The following is a 25,785-nucleotide window of genomic DNA, read 5'->3' on the forward strand; positions in this document are numbered from 1 at the left end:
TGGGGATTCCCTGTGGAACTCCCTGCCAGGGGACGCTGCCAAGGCCGGAAGCCGAACAGGGCGCAAGGACGAGCTAGAGACTTCTTGGAGGTCAGGCCCATCAGTGGCTACTAGGCGGCTGGTGCCCCTGGCTCGGGTGGGCAGTGATCACGTGACGGTCCCTGTTCACTCCGCGCACCCGGCCACGGGGCCCCTCGGACCGTCCTGGGCTACTGCGGCGGGAGGAAGCCCCCAGCCCTGGCCGGGTGTCCCGGAGCGGGGCCTGGCAGGGATCGGGCCGGCCGGGCGGAGGGAGGGAGGGGCTCTCCCCACCCCTGCGGGGGCCGGTCCCCGGAGCCGGCGCTGACGCGGGGCGAGGCGGGGGCGGTGCGTGACGCGGGTCCTGCTGCGGCGGCTGCTGGCGGCCGGGCTCGGGAGCAGCGGAGCCGCGTCTCACCGCACCGCACCGCGCCATGCAGCGCCTGCCCGCGGCCTGAGCCCGCCGCGCCCCGCAGCCATGAACTTCCCGGCGGGGCCCGGGGCGAGCCCGCAGCAGCAGAGCCTGGCGGCGCCGGGCGGGCCGGGGCCGGGCTCCTCGGGGCCGCCGCAGCCCGGGCCGCCCCCGCCGCAGTTCGGCCTCTCCAACTCCGCGGCCATCCGCGCCGAGATCGGCCGCTTCGAGTCGGTGCATCCCAACATCTACGCGATCTACGACCTGCTGGAGCGGCTGGAGGACCTGGGGCTGCAGGGCCAGATCCGCGAGCACGTCATCGCCATCGAGGGTGAGCCGGGCGGGGGCGGGGGGGCTGGGGCCGGGGCCGGGGGCCCGGTGGCCCGGCTGGCTGCGGACCGGGGTGTGGGGCCCCCTCGGGGTGGCCCGGGGGCGGGGGCGGGGCCCAGGCAGCCCCCCTGCAGTGGGACGGTTTAGCGCCCGGGCCGAGGCCGCCTTGGCTCTCGCACTGACTTGGCCACGTGCCGTGGGGCCGGCTCTGGTCGCACACGAGGCCCTGGTCAGCGTGGCACCGGCCCGGCGCTGTCCGGGACGTCGGGCCCTTTCCTGGCAGGCTCCGTGCTGTGGGGGCTTGTGCGCTGGGCTCGGGCTGCCGGGGATGCGCGAAGTTTGCTGCTGTGTCAGAATTGCCGCCTGGGCTTGTTTGTCTCCTTCCTAAGGAGGCTTCGCCTCGGCTCCCTTGCGCCTCATTAGCAACCATCAAAGTGCCTTGTGGAAGCGTGATCGGCCCCTTCCTGCCAGGAGCTGCCTCCGCCTGCCCACTCAGCTCCGGCTCCCAGAGCCATGTGCGCTGCAGAAAATGGAGCCCTGCGCCCGGGCGAGCTGGCGTGTTGGTCCGTGGCTCTGAGAACAGGTTGTGATGGATCCAGTACTGAACGGCACGTGGACCTGGGTGAGCTGGTGTGTTGGCTCCGTGGCTCTGAGAACAGGTTGTGATGGATCCAGTACTGAACGGCACGTGGACCTGGGTGAGCTGGTGTGTTGGCTCCGTGGCTCTGAGAACAGGTTGTGATGGATCCAGTACTGAACGGTACGTGGACCTGGGTGAGCTGGTGTGTTGGCTCCGTGGCTCTGTGGGAAGGTTGTGATGGATCCGGTACTGAATGGCACGTGGGCCTGGGTGAGCTGGCGTGTTGGTCCGTGTCTCTGTGGGCAGGTTGTGGTGGAGCCATTATTGAATGGCACATGGACCTGGGTGAGCTGGTGTGTTGGCTCCGTGGCTCTGTGGGCAGGTTGTGATGGAGCCATTACTGAACAGCACGTGGACCTGGGCAAGCTAGTGTGTTGTTCTGTGGCTGTGTGGGCAGGTTGTGATGGCTCCATTACTCAACAGCACATGAGCCTCGGCAGTCTGCTCTGTTGGCTCCGTGGCTCTGAGAACAGGTTGTGATGGATCCCTTACTGAATGGCACGTGGGCCTGGGTGAGCTGGTGTGGTAGTCCGTGTCTCTGTGGGCAGGTTGTGGTGGATCCGTTACTGAATGGCACGTGGGCCTGGGCGAGCTGGAGCGTTGTCTCCATGGCTCTGCGGGCAGGTTGTGGTGGATCTGTTACTGAACAGCACGTGGGCCTGGGTGAGCTGGTGTGTTGGTCCGTGTCTCTGTGGGCAGGTTGTGGTGGATCCGTTACTGAACAGCACGTGGGCCTGGGCGAGCTGGAGCATTGGTCCGTGTCTCTGTGGGTAGGTTGTGGTGGATACTTTACTGAACAGCACGTGGGCCTGGGTGAGCTGGCGTGTTGGTCTGTGGCTCTGTGGGCAGGTTGTGGTGGATCCGTTACTGAACAGCACGTGGGCCTGGGCGAGCTGGAGTGTTGTCTCCGTGGCTCTGTGGGCAGGTTGTGGTGGATCCGTTACTGAATGGTACGTGGGCCTGGCCGAGCTGGCGTGTTGGTCCGTGTCTCTGTGGGCAGGTTGTGGTGGATCCGTTACTGAACAGCACGTGGGCCTGGGCGAGCTGGAGCGTTGTCTCCGTGGCTCTGTGGGCAGGTTGTGGTGGATCCCTTACTGAATGGTACGTGGGCCTGGCCGAGCTGGCGTGTTGGTCCATGTCTCTGTGGGCAGGTTGTGGTGGATCCGTTACTGAACGGCACGTGGGCCTGGGCGAGCTGGCGTGTTGGTCTGTGTCTTTGTGGGCAGGTTGTGGTGGATCCGTTACTGAATGGCACGTGGACCTGGGTGAGCTGGCGTGTTGGTCCGTGTCTCTGTGGGCAGGTTGTGGTGGATCCGTTACTGAACGGCACGTGGGCCTGGGAGAGCTGGAGCATTGTCTCCGTGGCTCTGTGGCCAGGTTGTGGTGGATCCGTTACTGAATGGCATGTGGGCCTGGGCGAGCTGGAGCGTTGTCTCCATGGCTCTGCGGGCAGGTTGTGGTGGATCTGTTACTGAACAGCACGTGGGCCTGGGTGAGCTGGTGTGTTGGTCCGTGTCTCTCTGGGCAGGTTGTGGTGGATCCGTTACTGAACAGCACGTGGGACTGGGTGAGCTGGTGTGGTAGTCCGTGTCTCTGTGGCTAGGTTGTGGTGGATCCGTTACTGAACGGCACGTGGGCCTGGGTGAGCTGGAGCGTTGTCTCCGTGGCTCTGTGGCCAGGTTGTGGTGGATCCGTTACTGAACAGTACGTGGGCCTGGGTGAGCTGGTGTGGTAGTCCGTGGCTCTGTGGGCAGGTTGTGGTGGATCCCTTACTGAATGGCACGTCGGCCTGGGCGAGCTGGAGCGTTGTCTCCGTGGCTCTGCGGGCAGGTTGTGGTGGATCCCTTACTGAATGGCATGTGGGCGTGGGCGAGCTGGAGTGTTGTCTCCGTGTCTCTGTGGGCAGGTTGTGGTGGATCCCTTACTGAATGGCATGTGGGCCTGGGCGAGCTGGAGTGTTGTCTCCGTGGCTCTGTGGGCAGGTTGTGGTGGATCCCTTACTGAATGGCACGTCGGCCTGGGCGAGCTGGAGCGTTGTCTCCGTGGCTCTGCGGGCAGGTTGTGGTGGATCCCTTACTGAAGGGCATGTGGGCGTGGGCGAGCTGGAGTGTTGTCTCTGTGGCTCTGTGGGCAGGTTGTGGTGGATCCCTTACTGAACGGCACATGGGCCCGGTGATCCGGTATTAGGATCATCTCTGAGACCCAGGCTTGGTGTAGGGCATGTGTGTAGCCAAGTGGGCTTGGGGTCATCTCTGCTGCTGCCCGTAAGGGCCTAAGGACTATGGTGATGTGGCTGAAGGGCCCCCGTACCCGTCACTGCCGCAGCCGTGGCACAGGGACCTTCCTGGTTGGACCCTGTGGGGGATGCGTAAGGGGGGCGCTAAAGGCAGCGAGAGCCACTGATCACAGCCTCTTTCTCTAGAACTGAGCCTGCTCTAGAGCCTGCTAGCTCCAGCCACAGCAGCCCCCCCCCCAAATGTGCATGAGTGAGCCTGAGCCCCCTGCACCTCACTGGGATTAATTCTTCTCCTGGGTGGCTACAGCGGGTCCGTGGTCTGCAGATTCTGTAAGGGCGGGACCCTTCGTGGGCTTGGGATTCTCTGGGGAGCCCCCGTGTCTCGTCCGTGCCACGCTCCGGGCGGCTCGGGCTCCCCGTGTCTCGTCCGTGCCGCGCTCCGGGTGGCTCGGGCTCCCCGTGTCTCGTCCGTGCCGCGCTCCGGGTGGCCCGGGCTCCCCGTGTCTCGTCCGTGCCGCGCTCCGGGCGGCTCGGGCTCCCCGTGTCTCGTCCGTGCCGCGCTCCGGGCGGCTCGGGCTCCCCGTGTCTCGTCCATGCCGCGCTCCGGGCGGCTCGGGCTCCCCGTGTCTCGTCCGTGCCCTGCTCCGGGCGGCTCGGGCTCCCCGTGTCTCGTCCGTGCCGCGCTCCGAGTGGGTCGGTGGGATGTAGTTGGGGGCTGCTCTGTACCCGGGGTCCCCCTGTACTGGGCTGTGTGATTCCCACTGACTCACCCTGTAACGGCGCGTTGGGGTTCCCCCGCCTCCTGCACCCCCGAAATGGCTCAAACAGACTCCCCCAGCCAGTAGAATAGAGGTGGTTTATTGCTTCTCCAGGATACAGCCCAGCACAGATGTCATCAGGTTACAAGGCAGGCCTAGGAGGCCTCAGCCCCCCTTGAGATGGGGGGGGGGTCTTGGCTTCTAAACCCCCCAGCCTGTTGCTGAGGCTGCTTCCTCCATCCTCCCAGACAGAAACTAACTCCCTCTCCTCCAGCCCTGCCCCCCAGCCAGGGCAGCATCCACCTTCCTTTGTCCCTCTCCATGGGGGTCAGCTGGTCCGACCGGTTGAGAGATCCCTTTGCATAATGACCCCTCCCTGTCCTGGGCTGTGGTACCGGCGGCAGCCAGTGGGGGTTACCACAGACCCATAGAAACCAGCCAGGTACCCCCACTACATCACAGTTCTCCCCCCTCCGAGAGCGAACTGAGCAGGGTCACTCCGCTCGTGACCTAGGGAAGTTCGGGTCCTCTGCGTGGGAACCCGCCCTGGGGCCATGGGTGCTCCCCTTGACTCGGGCCGGCCACGGCGAGGCCCCACATGAATTGGCTTCCCTCTGTCCACTCGCCGCACCGCTCCAGGGCGACTGGCACAGGCCTGTCCTCGGGGGTCACACCCACCCTTCCGCTGGCCTTGATCCCTGGCCAGGGTCTCTCGGGCCGGGGCCATGAGCCCAGTGAGCCTTCTCTGGACAGCCAGGGCGGCTTCCACCCCCGACGCTCCATCCAGGGAGGTCTTCCCCTCCCATAACTCTCTCAGCAAGCCCAGAGCCTTCTCCATACGGGGTAGGGACCCCCAAGCAGCTTTCCTACTGTCTTGGGCCTTCCCGCCCCTCTGGCAGGAGTCACAGGACCGGCAGTACCGCTGCACGGCTGTAAAGATTCCCGGCCAATAGAAGTGCTGGAGCAGCCTCAGCCGGGTGCTCCGGATCCCCCGGTGGCCCCCAACGGGGGAATCGTGGGCCAAATACAGCAGCTTGAGGCGATACTTTCGGGGGACGACCAGCTGCCGCTGGACCCCCCATGCCCTCACCTTCCTGGGGGGAAGCCATTCACGGAACAGGAGTCCACGCCCCCGCAGGAATCTCTCCTGGCCACCTCTCCCCCGGGGCTGAGCTGCATGGAGGCCAGCCTGGTCCCTCAGCCTCTGCAAGGAGGGGTCTGCCTGCACCTCAGCCTGGAATTCAGCTGCTGAGGCAGGGATCGGGACCCGCTCCCCACCTCTGCCTAGGTCCGGAGTCCCAGCCTGGCTGGACCCCGTGTCCACTGGGATGGGACCCTGAGGACGCTGCCCGGAGTCCTTCCCTGGACCCACGTTGTCAGCCCCCTGCTGGCTCTGGCTCCGGGTAGTGACTAGAGCCCGCTGGGATTCATGGGGCCACTCCTCTAGGTCATTCCCCATCAGCACCTCGGTGGGCAAGTGCGGGTGCACCCCCACTTCCTTGAGGCCTTCCTTCGCCCCCCATTTCAGATGTACCCGGGCTACAGGCACCTTAAACGGGGACCCATCTATGCCCTTCAGGGTCAGCTGCGCGTGGGGTAGTATCCGCTCCGGGGCCACTATGTCGGATCGGGCCAGAGTCACCTCCGCCCCCGTGTCCCAGAAGCCCGTCACCTTCCTACCATCCACCTCCAGGGGTATGAGGCACTCGCTGCGCAGGGGCCGTCCTGCCCCCACCCGGTACACGGAGAAATCCGCCTCCTGAGAATCAGACCTCCCAGAGGAGGTGCACTGAGCATCCTTCCCCTCTCTCTGAGCTGAGGTTTGCCTGCCAGCCCCTGCCTCTGGGGCAGCCTGCCCTTCCTCCCGCCCCAGCCAGTTAACCCTGGAAAGTCCCCGGTCCTGGGACCTGGTGCACTGAGCCCTCTTGTGGCCTTTTTGCCCACAGTGCTGGCAAGTTAGGCTTTGGGCTGTCTCTGTCCAGGCCCTGGCTGGTTCTCTGGGGCACAGACGACCTGTTCCTCTGTCGCTCTGTCTCCAGCACGCCTGGCTACTGGGCTCTTGCTTCTGCTGCGCCTTGTCGCTCGCCGCTGGAAGCTCCATTCATGGGGTGCAGTGCATCCCACCCCTGACACCAGTGTGACGGTGCGTTGGGGTTCCTCTGCCTCCTGCACCCCTGAAATGGCACGTACAGACTCCCCCAGCCAGTAGAACAGAGGTGGTTTATTGCTTCTCCAGGGTACAGCCCAGCACAGATGTCATCTGGTTACAGGGCAGGCCTAGGATGCCTCAGCCCCCCTTGATATGGGGGGGGGTCTCGGCTTCTAAACCCCCCAGCCTGTTGCTGATGCTGCTTCCTCCATCCTCCCAGCCAGAAACTAACCAACTCTCCTCCAGCCCTGCCCCCAGCCAGGGCAGCATCCACCTCCCTTTGTTCCTCCCCATGGGGGTAGCTGGTCGGGGTTGAGAGATCCCTTTGCATAATGACCCCTCCCTGTCCTGGGCTGTGGTACCGCGGCAGCCAGTGGGGTTACCACAGAGCCATAGAAACCAGCCAGGTCCCCCCCACTACCTCACACACCCACGTGTGGACTGGCCCAGACACCCCGTTCCAGCCTGGCAGGGAACAAGGCTCTTCCCGGGGGAGACAAAGGGCGGAGGGGGGACGGCCCCTGGCTGGGGGCAGGTCTGGGAGGGGCAGTTTCTGGCTGGGAGACATGAAGGGAACAGACTAAGCTGAGTGCTGAGGGTTGGGGGGGTGATGGCCCCCCCACCCAAGGGGTCTGAAGCTCCCTGGCCCTGACTCCTGTACCCACGTCCCGTCTGTGCTGGGCTGTACCTGGAGGAGCGACGACCCCCCTGTTCTACCGGCCGGCGGGGCCTGGTCTGGCTGCTCCAGGGGTGCAGGGCCAGGGGTCCCTGTCGCGCTGTCACAGGGGTGTCAGGGGTGGGATGCGCGGCACCCTGTGGATGGAGCTGCCAGCAGCGAGTGCCGAGGCGCAGGAGAAGGGAGGGGCCTGGAGCCAGGAGTGCGAGAGGCAGAGCGAAGCGATTCCTGGCAGTCGTGGGGCGCTGCAGCACTCGGCCGGTGAGTCTGCACCCCGGGGACCGGCGGGGAGATGGCCTACGGCGGGCTCCTGAGGGCAGCCTTGTGGGGCTGTGCAGAGAGAGGGGCCTGCCCGTGGGGAAAGCAACCACGGCCCAGCTGATTGCCCCGCTGGAAGAGACTGACCCGTCCAGGGGCCTGGATCCTGGCCCGGTGGGGAGCAGCCAGACCCCCCTGGGAGCGTCTCCGGCTCTCGGACTGGATGGAGGACTGGAGCCCCCAGAGAGACACGGTGCCCACCAGGCCACGCTCTGCCGGCAGCGGTTTGTCCAGGGCGGGGTCCATCCCGGCAGGGCTGCGGCAGCTGGAGATGGAGCTGTGGATGAAGGAATTGGAGGTACAGCACCAAGAGAAGGACGCCAGGACCGAGAGAGGCAGCGGCAGCACAAGCCGGCCATGGCGGAGCGGAGACGCCGAGGGGCCCCGGCTGCGGTGAGCAGGGAGGGGCCCAGGGGGTCCGGGGCGGCCAGACGCTTGGAGCAGCTCGTGTTGGCCCAGTGTAAGGACGTGGGGGACGTGGATGGTCCCTGAACTCCTTCGAGCGGGCCTGTGAACTGCACCATCCCCCCGCGGACCGGCTCCAGCCTCTCCCCCCTTGCTGGATCAGGAGGCCGCAGGGGGCTCAACCAGCTGGAGGATCTGCCGCCGGGCGCCTACGAACGGGTCAAGGAGGCCCTGCGGCACAAGCCCGGGCTGACCCCCGAGACGTACAGGAGGAAGTTCTGGGGGGCAGAAGGAGCCGGGGGAGATCTATGTGGATCTGGCTCCCGCCTGGCGCAATCCTGCCGCGAGTGGGTGTGCGGGGCCGGGGCCCAGACCGCACGGGACCTGCTTAAGCTGCTGATGCTGGAGCAGTTCTATGGAGCGTGCCCGCCCAGCCTGAGGCTGTGGCTCCAGGACCGGAGGCCAGAGGACCCAGGAGGCCGGGAGGCTGGCGGCCGAGTTCACGGAGAGCCGGTCCGGGTGTGAACGGGAGTCCCGGAGAGAGGGAATCGCGCAGAGACCGGATCTCGGCTGAGCGACGGAGGGAGGCACCTACGGGGCGAGCCCAAGACACAGGGACCAGCCAACCACCCCCCAGAGACACAGGCAGGGCCTGGACGGAGCCGGCCCGAAGGGGCCCGCAGGACCTAACCTGCCATCGCTGCGGGCAAAGGGGCCACGAGAGGCTCAGTGCACCAGGCACCAGGCCAGGTCCCACGACCCGAGACGTTCCAGGGTACCTGGCTGGGGCTGGGGGAAGGGCAGACTGCCCCGGGGCAGGGGCCGGCGGGCAAACCTCAGCTCAGAGCCGGGGGAAGGCTGCTCAGGCCGACCCCTCCCAGAGACCTGATGCTCCGGAGGCAGGTCTCTCCGTGTACCGGGTGGGGGCAGGGCGGCCCTGCGGAGCGAGAGCCTCGTGCCCCTGCAGGTGGGTGGCAGGGCGGTGACGGGTTTCTGGGACACGGGGGCGGAGGTGACGCTGGCCCGGCCCGAGGTCGTACCCCAGACCACATGGTGCCCAACACTCAGCTGACCCTGAAGGGCACAGACGGGACCCGTTTAAGGTGCCTGTAGCCCGGGTGCATCTGAAATGGGGGCCAAGGAGGCCCCAAGGAAGTGGGGGTCACTGGCACTTGCCCACGGAGGCGCTGATGGGGGGTGACCTAGAGCAGTGGCCAGACGGACCCCACAGGGCCCTGGTCACCACCTGTAGCCAGAGCCAGAGAGGGGCTGGTGACCCTGATCTAGGGGAGGGCTCTCTGCAGGGGGTGCAGGGCCCCATCCCAGCAGACACGGGACCCGGCCGGGCTGGGACTCCGGACCCAGGCAGTGGGGTGACAGGTCCCCGTCCCTGCCCCAGCTGCGGAACTCCAGGTGGAGGGGCAGACGGATCCCTCCTTGCGGAGCCTGAGGGACTGGGCCGACCTGGGCGCAGCTCAGCCCTAGGGGGAGGCTGCCAGGAGAGGGTCCTGTGGGAGGGGATTCCTGTACAGGAAGGTGGGGGGTGGGGGCTCCCCAAAGGTATCGCCGAAGCTGCTGCACCTGGCCCATGACGTCCCCGTTGGGGGCCACCGGGGGATCCGGCGCACGCGGCCGAGGCTGCTCCAGCACTTCTCCTGGCCGGGGGTATTTGCGCCGCGCAGCAGCACTGCCGGGCCTGCGACTCCTGCCAGCGGGGGCGAAGGCCCAGGACAGAGGAAAGCTGCTTTGAGGCCCCTGCCCGGCGTAGAGGAGCCTTTCCTGAGGGTGGCGATGGGTGCTGCGGGGCCCTTCAGTGCAGTGACCCTGCTCAGTTGGCTCCGGAGTGGGGAGAGGTGTGACGGGGGGGGGGGTCTGATCTGTGACCGGGGCCCCCCTGGGCTGGGCTGTGCAATTCCCACTGACTCCCCACGTGGATTGGCCAGTTTGACCAGTAACAAGGCTCTTCCCGGGGGAGACAAAGGGGCAGGGCCGGGAGTGAGGAGTTTCTGGCTGGGAACCATGAAGGGAAGAGCCTAAGCTGGGTGCTGAGGGGCTGGGGGGATGGATCCCTGCCCCTGACTCCTGGAGCCACGTCCCGTCTGCGCGGGGCGGTACCCGGAGGAGCGACGACCCCCCTGTTCTCCCGGCCGGCGGGGCCTGGTCTGGCTGCTCCGGGTGCAGGGCCGGGGTCCCCGAGGCGCCGTCGCAGTTGGCGTCCCCGTGACGCTCCGGGCGGGCCGGCGTCGGTTTGCTGGCTGGGAGCGGGAAGCCGCCTTCTGGGCAGTAGAAGGGTCCCTGCTGCCCGGGTGAAGTAGCCAGTGTGTGTGGCTGGCGGGCAAGTCCCTGGCCCTTGGCTCTGGCCAGCCGGGGGCGCGGGTCCCCGCGGGGGGGGGAAGCTCAGCACCCGCAGGAGGGGCCCTGGCTGGGCGGGGTCCGGCGGGAGGCAGGGGGGGCAGAGCCTGCTCCATCCTGTGGCAGGGCGGGGAGGGCCCCGTGCGCGGATCCGGGGGGGGGTCCTGGCCGGGCGGGGAGGGCCCCGTGCGCGGATCCGGGGGGGGGTCCCGGCAGGGCAGGGAGGGCCCCGTGCGCGGATCCGGGGGGGTCCTGGCCGGGCGGGGAGGGCCCCGTGCGCGGATCCGGGGGGGTCCTGGCCGGGCGGGGAGGGCCCCGTGCGCGGATCCGGGGGGGGGTCCTGGCCGGGCGGGGAGGGCCCCGTGCGCGGATCCGGGGGGGGGGTCCTGGCCGGGCGGGGAGGGCCCCGTGCGCGGATCCGGGGGGGGGGTCCTGGCCGGGCGGGGAGGGCCCCGTGCGCGGATCCGGGGGGGTCCTGGCTGGGCGGGGAGGGCCCCGTGCGCGGATCCGGGGGGGTCCTGGCTGGGCGGGGAGGGCCCCGTGCGCGGATCCGGGGGGGTCCTGGCTGGGCGGGGAGGGCCCCGTGCGTGGATCCGGGGGGGTCCTGGCTGGGCGGGGAGGGCCCCGTGCGCGGATCCGGGGGGGTCCTGGCTGGGCGGGGAGGGCCCCGTGCGCGGATCCGGGGGGGTCCTGGCTGGGCGGGGAGGGCCCCGTGCGCGGATCCGGGGGGGTCCTGGCTGGGCGGGGAGGGCCCCGTGCGTGGATCCGGGGGGGTCCTGGCCGGGCGGGGAGGGCCCCGTGCGCGGATCCGGGGGGGTCCTGGCTGGGCGGGGAGGGCCCCGTGCGTGGATCCGGGGGGGGGGTCCTGGCCGGCCGGGATCGTTCCCGGGGGGACGGCTGAGACCGGGAGCTGCCCTGTGTGACGGCGCGTTGGGGGTTCCCCGTCTCCTGCACCCCGAAATGGCTCAAACAGACTGCACCAGCCAGTGGAATTGAGGGTGGTTTATTGCTCCTCCAGCACAGCGCAGCACAGATGTAATCTGGTTACAGGAACTGGGGCTCAGAGGCCTCAGTGCCCCCCCTTGAGATAGGGGAGTCCCAGCCCCCTCCCCAGCTCCTTATTCCCTGCCTTCCAGCCAGGAACTAACTAACCCTCTCCAAGCCCTGCCCCCCAGTCCAGGGCAGCATCCACCTTCCTTTGTTCCTCTCCATGGGGGGTGTCTGGCCACTGGTTCAACAAGTTTGTCCTTACCTCTGCCTAGCGAGGTTTTCCCTGCTGGGTCTTGCTCCAGACAGCAGGGGTCACCACAGCCCAGCAAGTACCCCCACTACGTCACACCCTGGCCGGGCGCGTTTGCAGCCAGTGGGCCCCGTGGCCCTGTGGGTTTATCCGTCCGGGCTGCTCCGGGGCCGGCTCGCCTGCCCTAGCTGGGAGGGGCCCGGGCCGTGCAGGCTGCAGGGAGATGGAGCCGTGCCTGGCGGGAGCCCACGCAGGGAGCCTGGCCCCGAGCCGTGCCCGGCGGGAGCCCACGCAGGGAGCCTGGCCCGGAGCCGTGCCCGGCGGGAGCCCACGCAGGGAGCCTGGCCCCGAGCCGTGCCCGGCGGGAGCCCACGCAGGGAGCCTGGCCCCGAGCCGTGCCGGGCGGGAGCCCACGCAGGGAGCCTGGCCCCGAGCCGTGCCCGGCGGGAGCCCACGCAGGGAGCCTGGCCCCGAGCCGTGCCCGGCGGGAGCCCACGCAGGGAGCCTGGCCCCGAGTCGTGCCCGGCGGGAGCCCACGCAGGGAGCCTGGCCCCGAGCCGTGCCCGGCGGGAGCCCACGCAGGGAGCCTGGCCCCGAGCCGTGCCGGGCGGGAGCCCACGCAGGGAGCCTGGCCCCGAGCCGTGCCCGGCGGGAGCCCACGCAGGGAGCCTGGCCCCGAGCCGTGCCCGGCGGGAGCCCACGCAGGGAGCCTGGCCTGGAGCCGTGCCCGGCGGGAGCCCACGCAGGGAGCCTGGCCCCGAGCCGTGCCGGGCGGGAGCCCACGCAGGGAGCCTGGCCCGGAGCCGTGCCCGGCGGGAGCCCACGCAGGGAGCCTGGCCCGGAGCCGTGCCAGGCGGGAGCCCACGCAGGGAGCCTGGCCCCGAGCCGTGCCCGGCGGGAGCCCACGCAGGGAGCCTGGCCCCGAGCCGTGCCCGGCGGGGGCCCACGCAGGGAGCCTGGCCCCGAGCCGTGCCCGGCGGGAGCCCACGCAGGGAGCCTGGCCCCGAGCCGTGCCTGGCAGGGGCCCACGCAGGGAGCCTGGCCCCGAGCCGTGCCGGGCGGGAGCCCACGCAGGGAGCCTGGCCCCGAGCCGTGCCGGGCGGGAGCCCACGCAGGGAGCCTGGCCCCGAGCCGTGCCCGGCGGGAGCCCACGCAGGGAGCCTGGCCCCGAGCCGTGCCCGGCGGGAGCCCGGCCCTGAGCCGTGCCGGGCGGGAGCCCACGCAGGGAGCCTGGCCCCGAGCCGTGCCGGGCGGGAGCCCACGCAGGGAGCCTGTCCCCGAGCCGTGCCCGGCGGGAGCCCACGCAGGGAGCCTGGCCCCGAGCCGTGCCCGGCGGGAGCCCACGCAGGGAGCCTGGCCCCGAGCCGTGCCCGGCGGGAGCCCACGCAGGGAGCCTGGCCCGGAGCCGTGCCCGGCGGGAGCCCACGCAGGGAGCCTGGCCCCGAGCCGTGCCGGGCGGGAGCCCACGCAGGGAGCCTGGCCCCGAGCCGTGCCCGGCGGGAGCCCACGCAGGGAGCCTGGCCCCGAGCCGTGCCCGGCGGGAGCCCACGCAGGGAGCCTGGCCCGGAGCCGTGCCGGGCGGGAGCCCACGCAGGGAGCCTGGCCCCGAGCCGTGCCTGGCAGGAGCCCACGCAGGGAGCCTGGCCCCGAGCCGTGCCCGGCGGGGGCCCACGCAAGGAGCCTGGCCCCGAGCCGTGCCGGGCGGGAGCCCACGCAGGGAGCCTGGCCCCGAGCCGTGCCTGGCGGGGGCCCACGCAGGGAGCCTGGCCCCGAGCCGTGCCTGGCGGGAGCCCACGCAGGGAGCCTGGCCCCGAGCCGTGCCCGGCGGGAGCCCACGCAGGGAGCCTGGCCCCGAGCCGTGCCCGGCGGGAGCCCACGCAGGGAGCCTGGCCCTGAGCCGTGCCTGGCGGGAGCCCACGCAGGGAGCCTGGCCCCGAGCTGTGCCCGGCGGGGGCCCACGCACGGAGCCTGGCCCCGAGCCGTGCCCGGCGGGAGCCCCCGCAGGGAGCCTGGCCCCGAGCCGTGCCCGGCGGGAGCCCCCGCAGGGAGCCTGGCCCGGAGCCGTGCCCGGCGGGAGCCCACGCAGGGAGCCTGGCCCGGAGCCGTGCCCGGCGGGAGCCCACGCAGGGAGCCTGGCTCCGAGCCGTGCCCGGCGGGAGCCCACGCAGGGAGCCTGGCCCCGAGCCGTGCCCGGCGGGAGTCCACGCAGGGAGCCTGGCCCCGAGCCGTGCCTGGCGGGAGCCCACGCAGGGAGCCTGGCCCCGAGCCGTGCCCGGCGGGAGCCCCCGCAGGGAGCCTGGCCCCGAGCCGTGCCCGGCGGGAGCCCACGCAGGGAGCCTGGCCCCGAGCCGTGCCCGGCGGGAGCCCACGCAGGGAGCCTGGCCCCGAGCCGTGCCCGGCGGGAGCCCACGCAGGGAGCCTGGCCCCGAGCCGTGCCCGGCGGGAGCCCCCGCAGGGAGCCTGGCCCCGAGCCGTGCCCGGCGGGAGCCCACGCAGGGAGCCTGGCCCCGAGCCGTGCCCGGCGGGAGCCCACGCAGGTAGCCTGGCCCCGAGCCGTGCCGGGCGGGAGCCCACGCAGGGAGCCTGGCCCCGAGCCGTGCCCGGCGGGAGCCCGGCCCTGAGCCGTACCGGGCGGGAGCCCACGCAGGGAGTCTGGCCCCGAGCCGTGCCTGGCGGGAGCCCACGCAGGGAGCCTGGCCCCGAGCTGTGCCGGGCGGGAGCCCATGCAGGGAGCCTGGCCCCGAGCCGTGCCTGGCGGGAGCCCATGCAGGGAGCCTGGCCCCGAGCCGTGCCCGGCGGGAGCCCACGCAGGGAGCCTGGCCCCGAGCCGTGCCCGGCGGGAGCCCACGCAGGGAGCCTGGCCCCGAGCCGTGCCCGGCGGGAGCCCACGCAGGGAGCCTGGCCCCGAGCCGTGCCCGGCGGGAGCCCACGCAGGGAGCCTGGCCCCGAGCCGTGCCTGGCGGGGGTGGGCGCTGGCTGTGCTGCTTGGCTGGGGACTCCGCCCTCTGGCTGCTCCCACGCCTTTGTGTGGCTGAGGGCTCTGTGGCACGTGGCAGCCCCAGGTCCCCCCGAGCCGCCCCTCCCCCAACGAGTCCGGCCCAGAAGGAAACTCCCCGGAGTGTTGTCTCAGGACACCCTGGGCTGCAGTTTCCTGCATCCTCAGTCCCTCCCACAACCTGCCTGTGGGGCTGTGCCGTAGTGTGTGGGGGGGTGTCTGCTCTGTACCCAGGTCCCCTTGCTCTGGGCTGTGCGATTCCCACGGCCCCTGGCTGGGGGCAGGGCTGGGAGCCGGGGGTCGGAGTGTGGGGGGCATGGAGGAAGCAGATAACACCAGAGTGGGGGGCTCGGGCCCGTGAACCCCTCCCCCAGGGGCTCTGGGGCTGTCGGCCCCCCCCCCCCGCCGCCCCGGAGCCTGCGCTGGGCTGGATCTCGGAGCAGCAGCAACCCCCCGAGGTGCCGGCCTGGGGCTGTGGGCGGCTGGGGGAAGGAGGCCGAAGGAGGTTCTCCCCGTGCACCCAGCAGGCCGCGGGAGGGCGGGAGGTTCTCCCCGTGCACCCAGCAGGCCGCGGGAGGGCGGGAGGTTCTGCCCGTGCACCCAGCAGGCCGCGGGAGGGTGGGAGGTTCTGCCCGTGCACCCAGCAGGCCGCGGGACGGCGGGAGGTTCTGCCCGTGCACCCAGCAGGCCGCGGGAGGGCGGGAGGTTCTGCCCGTGCACCCAGCAGGCCGCGGGACGGCGGGAGGTTCTGCCCGTGCACCCAGCAGGCCGCGGGACGGCGGGAGGTTCTCCCCGTGCACCCAGCAGGCCGCGGGACGGCGGGAGGTTCTCCCCGTGCACCCAGCAGGCCGCGGGACGGCGGGAGGTTCTGCCCGTGCACCCAGCAGGCCGCGGGACGGCGGGAGGTTCTCCCCGTGCACCCAGCAGGCCGCGGGAGGGCGGGAGGTTCTCCCCGTGCACCCAGCAGGCCGCGGGAGGGCGGGAGGTTCTCCCCGTGCACCCAGCAGGCCGCGGGAGGGCGGGAGGTTCTGCCCGTGCACCCAGCAGGTCGCGGGAGGGCGGGAGGTTCTCCCCGTGCACCCAGCAGGCCGCGGGACGGCGGGAGGTTCTCCCCGTGCACCCAGCAGGCCGCGGGACGGCGGGAGGTTCTCCCCGTGCACCCAGCAGGCCGCGGGACGGCGGGAGGTTCTCCCCGTGCACCCAGCAGGCCGCGGGACGGCGGGAGGTTCTCCCCGTGCACCCAGCAGGCCGCGGGAGGGCGGGAGGTTCTGCCCGTGCACCCAGCAGGCCGCGGGACGGCGGGAGGTTCTGCCCGTGCACCCAGCAGGCCGCGGGACGGCGGGAGGTTCTCCCCGTGCACCCAGCAGGCCGCGGGACGGCGGGAGGTTCTGCCCGTGCACCCAGCAGGCCGCGGGACGGCGGGAGGTTCTCCCCGTGCACCCAGCAGGCCGCGGGACGGCGGGAGGTTCTCCCCGTGCACCCAGCAGGCCGCGGGAGGGCGGGAGGTTCTGCCCGTGCACCCAGCAGGCCGCGGGACGGCGGGAGGTTCTCCCCGTGCACCCAGCAGGCCGCGGGACGGCGGGAGGTTCTCCCCGTGCACCCAGCAGGCCGCGGGAGGGCGGGAGGTTCTCCCCGTGCACCCAGCAGGCCGCGGGACGGCGGGAGGTTCTCCCCGTGCACCCAGCAGGCCGCGGGACGGCGGGAGGTTCTCCCCGTGCACCCAGCAGGCCGCGGGAGGGCGGGAGGTTCTGCCCGTGCACCCAGCAGGCCGCGGGACGGCGGGAGGTTCTCCCCGTGCACCCAGCAGGCCGCGGGACGGCGGGAGGTTCTCCCCGTGCACCCAGCAGGCCGCGGGACGGCGGGAGGTTCTCCCCGTGCACCCAGCAGGCCGCGGGACGGCGGGAGGTTCTCCCCGTGCACCCAGCAGGCCGCGGGACGGCGGGAGGTTCTCCCCGTGCACCCAGCAGGCCGCGGGACGGCGGGAGGTTCTCCCCGTGCACCCAGCAGGCCGCGGGACGGCGGGAGGTTCTCCCCGTGCACCCAGCAGGCCGCGGGACGGCGGGAGGTTCTCCCCGTGCACCCAGCAGGCCGCGGGACGGCGGGAGGTTCTCCCCGTGCACCCAGCAGGCCGCGGGAGGGCGTGAGCCGCGGGTGCAGAGATGAGCTGGGCGCCTCGCGGGGCCCCCGCCGCCCTGGCCAGTGCCTGGTTCTGGGGCAGGACTCTGGGCCAGCCCCGGGTGGGGCAAAGGGCCTCCGAGGGTCGGCGCCGGCTGCCCAGCAGGTTCATCTGGCCCATGGAGGCCCTGCCCCTCCCCCGGCCTAGCAGGACCTAGGGACGGGGGAGCGCGCGGTGCTTAGTCCACCCTGGCGGGCGACTTTAACCAGACACTTCGTGCTCCCCCCACCCTCCGGCCAATCAGGATCAGTGGGCGGGGAAGTGTCCTGGTCCCGCCCCTTCCACCTGAGGCTCCGCCCTTCCGGGAAGGCCTGGGGACACTTCAAAAATTTCTGAAGTGGCCCCCAGTCAAAAACGGTTACTCCCCCCACCCCTCAGGGATAGATGCTGTGACGGACCGGGCCGTGTCTGGGCACAGCTGAGGGCGTCCGCTCAGGGCGAATTGCTCAAATCCGGGGATCCTTACAGCCCCCAGACTGGAGACCTCTCCAAACCGGCCACAAACCAGTCCCACAGAGCGCTTCAGCAGCCTGCCTGAAGCCTCCCGAGCAAAACCCCTCCGACACCCCAGCAATATCCGTGCCCCAGATGGCCCCGGGCCTATACACAGGTGGGGGGTCCTAGCACCCAATCCCACCTACCCCGAACAAGTCCTGTCCGGTTCCAAGGAACCAGCCACAGATCCCTGGTCAATTTACCCTCTGGACCTTACCCACAAATCACGCTGGGCCAGTCCTTTAGAATCTATATCTAAAGGTTTATTATTACAAGAAAGAAAAGCATGAGAGTAAGGTTACTAAAGTACAGTACGTTACATGCACCGAATCTCCCAGTCCTCGATGCAGGCTCTAGCAGAGATGTTGCAGCTGCTGGTTTAAAAGTCCTTATTGCACATCCTACGATCAGGATGGGTTCACAGGTCTTCCGGGCTCTTCAATCCCTGCAGTGCTGCCTCTGGGATGAAGTGCTGAGCTGAGAACAAAATGGCATCGACCACATGGCCTCTTTATACTCCTTCCTGGCCTCTTCTTGTATGCAGCAAGTCACCTGGTCCTCAGCCTCTCTCTGCTGGCCGCTCTTAGGTCCCCGCCCTCCTGCTTTAGGTGTGTCTTTGGGCCATCAAGGGCCATTGTTCCACAGGGCTTTGCTACTCAGCCTGTCCATAGCAATGCTTAACCACATTCACAGAAATATTCAGCTTCCACACAGATTACAGATTCCTACCTACACACATAGACATTATACACTCACATAAATAGCGTACATAAGATCAACAAACAATAATCTCCCATTCAATACCCCACATGGCTCCCCCCATACCAATTTCTGGGGCCAACACCCCCACCTAGGGGTGCAGCAGCGATCTGGCTGCTTCCCTCCAATTCAGCAACGTGACACCCCCAACGCAAAATTGATGCAGGAAGTGATGCCAGTAACATCACTGAGGGCATCACAGGCCTCCCCCAACAAAATGGTGGTGTGCCTCAGTTTCCCTTCTTACACAGGACCTTCTGGCTGGAACCCTTTTTGTCCTGTAAGAAGTTCCAAGACCAGTTACAAGTGTTAACCACGAAATAGCAACATCACAATGTCCCCTTACATACCGTCTGTCGTTTGGTACATCTCCAGACAGATTACATGGTATTTTCATAGGATCATGCACACTGTATACCGTTACAATTCTCTGCAACAATAATACATTGGTTACAAGAATTAACATCAGTAACAAGAACAATCCTATCTCAGGTGTATACTGAAATTCTCCGTCAGGCCCCTTCTCTGGCCCCACACCATTGCAGTTTTGGCCCTTCAGGTTTAAACTGCAAATCTTCTTGGCCAAAGCAAGTCCTGCCCCTCCCCCTTGTCCTGTGGGCTCCAGGCCTGAAACCTCTGGCCAGACCAAGACAATGGGCTGGCTGGGCGTGACTCCCTGGCTCACAATGGCCCTGGAATTCTCCCCCTTCCCCCACTCAGTGGGGTAACAGCAGTGAGCTGTAGACTCCCAAGTCTCTCCTCTGTCCCTCTCTAACCTCTGTTTCCACATGGAACCAGATATCAACCTCCCTGATTGAGTATGAGTGTCCACCGTGTCCAGAGATGGGAGCTTAACTGCCATCTCCTGCATCCTAGGGAGAGTGACCACACAGCTGTTCTGCTCTGCATACTTAGCTACACTGTCCTCCTCCTGAATCTGAGACACTAAGTTCCCACTCTCCTCCTTCACCTGGGAACAATCCTGTCCCACACACACACTGACTTCCCAGCAAGCTGGTCACCCACAGTCACTGGGTTAGCAGCCTGCTCCAGTTGTCTGGATGTTCCTGCCTCATCTGGAACAACCCTCAGTCCCTCCGAGACTTCTCCACCACCATCCACACTGGGTTTCCCTAAACCCAAGTCAGTGGAGTCACTGCCAACAGACAAGTTCTGTCTGCCAGGCACTGCAACAAGTGCCTCACACACCAAGCTGCTGCCTTTTACAGGCAGAGCTTTCTCCTGAATGCCTTCTCCAAGCCAGGCATCGTCACCTCTCACAGTTACTGCAAACTGCTTGCTACAAGCACTGCCAGGACTCTCCTCCCTATGAGCTTCCTTAAGCAGCAGTTCACCCTTCCCTGGCTCTGCAGCAGCCTTGCCCTGCTGAGCCACAACCAATTCCTCCTCCACTTCCCTTACTCCCTGAGTTATCTCCAGCCCCTCTGGTGGATTCACAAACAATCCCCTCTCAGGCACACAGACAGACCCACAAGAGACAGGGTCAGAAGCACCTTCACTCCCTGTGCAACTCTCTAGATGGCTGTAAACTTCCACACCATCATTAGGCTCCAGAGTTAACATGCCATCAATCTCACCTTGTGCCTGGGCTAAGGGGTCACCCTGGTCCCACAGAGTTGCTCCCCCCTCTTCCAGCAACACAGCAGCATCAGGCACAATATCAGGGTCACCACTGTCTGGTCTCTGGGGTTCTGGTAAAACACTGACTGACTCTACCTGAGTCACCTCATCCCTCTCCCCAGCAGACACAAACCTTGGGCCACCCCCTTCCTGGGCCTTAGCCATATCCAGACCCAACTCTGGGACAACAACACTGCTCTCAGCCTTCACAGGCTTTGGGGCACCTTCCTCAGACAAAGGAAGAAACTCTTCCCCACACACAGACAGACAACCAGAGACAGCTTCTCCCTTGTCCCAACACCCCTGGCTAATCTCAGGCATTCAGCTAGCCACTGAGACAGCTTCCTTTACTGCCCCACTGCTACTTCCACCAGCCAAATTGCCAGCTTGCACACACTGTGCTTCTTCACACAACTCAATTTCAGCTTGTGCAGGTTCAATTCCACAAACCTCACCAGCCACCAACTCCTCAACTAAAACTTCACTCTGGCCAGCCACTCCAGGCTGCCCCAGAGAAACATTTCCCTGACTTCTGGGCTCTTCCTGCCCTGGTTCTGATTCCAGCCTCACCTCTGAGGCATCAGACGGGCCCTCACCCCCAGGCTCACTGCCCCCCTGCACAGACACACAGCCATCTGCCACAGGCACACATGTAGAGACACTTTCCCCTTGGTTACAGGGAGACTGACCAGCTCCAGGAAACTTTCCATACCCACATGCACCCCCTTCCCAAACCTCCCTGCTAGCTACAGGTAACACAAAAGGTTTGCATTCACACATGCTTTAGGGTTGGGTCATCACATCAGCTGGGCAAAATACGTCTGCCATATCATAAGCACACCGCATACCCACAGAGTTACACATCGAACCTTCAGGAGGATACAGTCTCTCTTGTTCTTTTAGTCTCTTAAGCTGGAGGTCAAGTCTAGCATTTTCCTCCTTGGCTAGGGCCATCTTCTTTGCATGCTCTGCCATTCTCTCTGCATGTTCTGCTTTTCTCATCTCAAGTTCCAGATCCATCTCCTTCTGTCTCTTAGCAATTTCTTCATCTGCCTTCCGCCTTCTTTCAGCAGCCTCCTTGGCTTGCTTCTGATCCCTTTCATCCACATCTCTGGTTAATAACAACACTACCAGATCTAGTTTAGAGGCCCTTTTCCTAAAGGCAATGCCTCTCCCCAAGCACAAATCCTTCAGAGCACTTTTGCTCAGACTCTCATATAATTCCAGGATCATCGCAGCGGCTCTTTAATCAACCAAACTCTCAACACCAAAAATCAAATTTAGACAGCGTGGGGTCCTGATCCCAAAGCTCAATTGACCAAGATCTGTGGATCCTGCTGACTACGCCACTGTGACGGGCCGGGCCGTGTCTGGGCACAGCTGAGGGCGTCCGCTCAGGGCGAATTGCTCGAATCCAGGGCTACTTACAGCCCCCGACTGGCGACCTCTCCAAACAGGCCACAAACCAGTCCCACAGAGCGCTTCAGCAGCCTGCCTGAAGCCTCCCGAGCAAAACCCCTCCGACACCCCAGCAATATCCGTGCCCCAGATGGCCCCGGGCCTCATACACAGGTGGGGGGTCCTAACACCCAATCCTACCTACCCCGAACAAGTTCTGTCCGGTTCCAGGAAACCAGCCACAGATCCCTGGTCAATTTACCCTCTGGACCTTACCCACAAATCACGCTGGGCCAATCCTTTAGAATCTATGTCTAAAGGTTTATTATTACAAGAAAGAAAAGCCTGAGAGTAAGGTTACTAAAGTACAGTACGTTACATGCACCGAATCTCCCAGTTCTCGATGCAGGCTCTAGCAGAGATGTTGCAGCTGCTGGTTAAAAGTCCTTATTGCACATCCTACGATCAGGATGGGTTCACAGGTCTTCCGGGCTCTTCAATCCCTGCAGTGCTGCCTCTGGGATGAAGTGCTGAGCTGAGAACCAAAATGGCATCGACCACATGGCCTCTTTATACCTCCTTCCTGGCCTCTTCTGGTCTCAGCCGGTCACCTGGTCCTCAGCCTCTCTCTGCTGGCAGCTCTTGGGTCTCCGTCCTCCTGCTTTAGGTGTGTCTTTGGGCCATCAAGGGCCATTGTTCCACAGGGCTTCACTACTCAGCCTGTCCATAGCAATGCTTAACCACATTCACAGAAATATTCAGCTTCCACACAGATTACAGATTCCTACCTACACACACAGACATTATACACTCACATAAATAGCGTACATAAGGTCAGCAAACGATAATCTCCCATTCAATACCCCACATGGCTCCCCGCACACCAATTTCTGGGGCCAACACCCCCACCTAGGGGTGCAGCAGCGATCTGGCTGCTTCCCTCCAACTCAGCAACGTGACAGATGGGCCTTCGGTCCCACCCAGCCTGGCGTCCCTATGGAACCCCCCTGCCAAGGGCCCCCTTTTGCAAGCCAGCCCGGAGGCCTGTCTGCCGGCCGGCTCACACTCGCAGAATGGGGCTCGGTTGGCGTCAGGCGGCGCCGACTGTTTGTGGGGTGGGTCAGAGCCCTGGGGACGCCCCGTCTGGCCCGTACGTGCAGTTGCCTTTGTCAGCCTCCCCCGGGAACGAAACCCGGGTTGTGACCAGCTCTAGTTTCTGTAGAGCTGCTGGCTCTCGCTCAGTCCGTGCCGCGGGTTGCGTCGGTTGCAGATTGAGTCTGGTACCAGCTGTTCAGTGTGTTTGGCCAGCTGGCTGCCAAGTGACGCCTTGCGCTCTCTGAGTCTCGGGGCGACGCTGGGGCTCCTGCTGCTTTCTGAGCCGGTTCCGGTATTCCAAGATTGACTGAAAACAAGCATGGGCTGGAAAGCACGGCGCACGCCCTGCCGTACGAGCACGCCAGCTTGCTTCTTCCAATTATAGAGCCGAAATGTGTTGAACGCTTCCGCCATTTCTCATCGTTAACCATAATTATTGGTGTGTCTGTTCAGCAACGGGCCTTTCCCATTGCTAAGATTTCTTTTGTTCCTATTGTAAGTAAACCATTATTATCCGTGGCCTTGGCAGCCAAACGTTTCCCCTCATGGGCTGGTGTCCCCGGCTTCTGTTTGCCAGAAACTGGGAATGGGCAGCAGGGGAGGGATCACGTGATGATATCGTGTTCTGTTCATTCTCTCTGGGGCACCTGGCATTGGCCGCTGTCAGCAGACAGGATTCTGGGCTAGATGGACCTTTGGTCTCACCCAATATGTCTGGTCTTAGGTTCTTTAGCTTCCCTTATCAATTTCCTACACTTCATAACTTCTAATTCATACTGAATGCTATTTCTTGTTTAGAAGGTTTGTTATATTACTTTTTTATCTCTAATTACTGCTTTCACTTTGCCTCTGAGCCAGCATGAACTTTTGGCCAAAGTTGTTGTCTTTCTCAGTTGCGAAATTGTGACTTTTTCACCATCTAATAAACTTTTATTAAAGAATTCTCAGTTTTCATCCACACTCTTCTGTTTACATTTTTCATCCCAGTTCAGCTCCTAATTTTCCTTAGTTTTGGGGCACAAGCCCTTTTAATGCACCACGTGTATGTATGTGTATTTGTAACAAAGTATACAACTGGCGGAGACTCCTCTGTTTGCCCTATCGAATGTAATCAGGTCATGATTGCTGGTTGCTAGGCAACAACCAATTTCCCATCCAATGATTAATGTTTTATTCAACATAATGAGGCCTAAAATAATTATTTTGTGTTTGGCTCCAATACCTTTGTGTTAGATGCTCCCCTGCAATGTTTGAAATGCCAGGGGTGTTTTGCTGCTGGCTGCTTGAAAGCCGCAGCACGTGTCCCCGCTTTGGGCCCCCAAACACAAGCTTGCTTTCTACAGCTCCCGGGTGGATGTTTCAGGAGGAACCCAGCTGGTCTCGGGTCTGCTTTCATGCTCTGTCAGAGACCTCGGCGTGCAGGGCCCCGTGCATTCCCGGGTGTGCATTTGTGAGTCACTGCTGCTCTTTGCAGTGTCCTGGGGGCAGGCCCCGCACCTCGTCCCCTCCGACTGGGGACTCTGCGTCAGACTCGCGAGCCTTAAGCTGAGGGCGGTCACTGCCCGTAGAATCTCCCCTTGGTCCCTTCTTGGCCTTTGCTGAGTCAGCAGCGACACGGTCTGAGAACGAAGGTGCTGTGTCGTCACCCGAGCCTGCAGCAGCATGAAACACACGGCAGAGGGCAGGAGAGCCGCCGTCTCCCCCAAGGCGTGGAAGCACAAATGTACTGACCCCTTCTTTTTGAGCGTGGAGCATGTAATGGGGGGCCAGGCGTGAGGGGGCACATGGAAGTTTAGCAAAGTGTGACACCAGGTAGTAGTGTCTCCCATCCATGTAACCAGACTTGCACATAATCAGACTCCCATGTAATCAGCTGAGCGATTGGCTGAACAAAGAGTAGGACTGAGTGGACTTGTAGGCTCAAAAACAAGATTGGGCCAAAAATGGCCTACGCCTTGGATCTGGCCCATAAAACATTTGGATCTAGCCCACCATGACCTGCCGGGCTGTTAATGTTTCACGGCCCAGTGGAGCGCTCAAGCCACATGTCTGCCATGGCACCTGGCCACTGCCCTCAAAGCCACAGGCTGCTGGGACAAGCATGTCTCTGTGTGCACGTCCCTTGTGCGGGTTTCAGTGTGCCTCACCCACCCCAGCGCCATCTGCACAGCTCCCATTGGCTGCTAACCAGCCAATGGGAGCTGCGGGAGGGGTGCTCGCAGGTGTGGGCAGTGTGCAGAGTCTGAAGGGGGGCACATACGTAGAGACGCTGGCCCAGCAGCCTGCAGCTCTGAGCAGCGTGTGGGGCCGCGGCAGGCAGAGACCCTGCCTGAGCACCCTGCTGGGCGGCTGGCGGGGAGCCTCCGGCGGTAAGCGCTTGCTAGCCAGTGTCCTTGGCACCCTCTCCTGCCCCCCAAACTCCCTCCTGGGCCCTGTGCCCCCCGCTGCACCCCACCCCCTCCCCGGTCACACACCTCCTGCCCCCCAAACTCCCTCCTAGGCCCTGTGCCCCCTGCTGCACCCCACCCCCTCCCCGGTCACACCCCTCCTGCAACCCAAACTCCCTCCTGGGCCCTGTGCCCCCCGCTGCACCCCACCCCCTCCCCGGTCACACCCCTCCTGCATCCCAAACTCCCTCCTGGGCCCTGTGCCCCCCGCTGCACCCCACCCCCTCCCCGGTCACACCCCTCCCGCCCCCCAAACTCCCTCCTAGGCCCTGTGCCCCCCGCTGCACCCCACCCCCTCCCCCGGTCACACCCCTCCTACACCCCAAACTCCCTCCTAGGCCCTGTGCCCCCCGCTGCACCCCACCCCCTCCCCGGTCACACCCCTCCTGCCCCCCAAACTCCCTCCTGGGCCCTGTGCCCCCCGCTGCACCCCACCCCCTCCCCGGTCACACCCCTCCTGCCCCCCAAACTCCCTCCTAGGCCCTGTGCCCCCTGCTGCACCCCACCCCCTCCCCGGTCACACCCCTCCCGCCCCCCAAACTCCCTCCTAGGCCCTGTGCCCCCCGCTGCACCCCACCCCCTCCCCCGGTCACACCCCTCCTACACCCCAAACTCCCTCCTAGGCCCTGTGCCCCCCGCTGCACCCCACCCCCTCCCCGGTCACACCCCTCCCGCCCCCCAAACTCCCTCCTAGGCCCTGTGCCCCCCGCTGCACCCCACCCCCTCCCCCGGTCACACCCCTCCTGCCCCCCAAACTCCCTCCTAGGCCCTGTGCCCCCTGCTGCACCCCACCCCCTGCCCGGTCACACCCCTCCTGCACCCCAAACTCCCTCCTAGGCCCTGTGCCCCCCGCTGCACCCCACCCCCTCCCCGGTCACACCCCTCCTGCACCCCAAACTCCCTCCTAGGCCCTGTGCCCCCCGCTGCACCCCACCCCCTCCCCGGTCACACCCCTCCTGCCCCCCAAACTCCCTCCTAGGCCCTGTGCCCCCCGCTGCACCCCACCCCCTCCCCGGTCACACCCCTCCTGCCCCCCAAACTCCCTCCTGGGCCCTGGGCCCCCCGCTGCACCCCACCCCCTCCCCGGTCACACCCCTCCTACACCCCAAACTCCCTCCTAGGCCCTGTGCCCCCCGCTGTACCCCACCCCCTCCCCGGTCACACCCCTCCTGCACCCCAAACTCCCTCCTAGGCCCTGTGCCCCCCGCTGCACCCCACCCCCTCCCCGGTCACACCCCTCCTGCA

General features: G+C 66.0%; 1 protein-coding gene across 2 annotated transcripts in view; it reads left to right on the forward strand.

Annotated features, from left to right (window-relative positions):
• The first annotated feature begins 204 nt into the window (after positions 1-204).
• LOC102451881 (arf-GAP with GTPase, ANK repeat and PH domain-containing protein 3-like) overlaps positions 205-25,785 on the forward strand; it is a 119,436-nt gene continuing 93,855 nt past the window's right edge. The window contains exon 1 of one of the 2 annotated variants that reach the window (XM_075917264.1): positions 205-761. In XM_075917264.1, coding sequence (XP_075773379.1) covers positions 497-761 — 265 coding nt within the window. In that variant the 5' untranslated portion in view covers positions 205-496. The remainder of the gene's footprint in view (positions 762-25,785) is intronic. The other variant, XM_075917266.1, reaches the window with a different exon arrangement.

Source organism: Pelodiscus sinensis, unplaced genomic scaffold, assembly GCF_049634645.1.
Source record: "Pelodiscus sinensis isolate JC-2024 unplaced genomic scaffold, ASM4963464v1 ctg168, whole genome shotgun sequence".
NCBI lineage: Eukaryota > Metazoa > Chordata > Testudines > Trionychidae > Pelodiscus > Pelodiscus sinensis.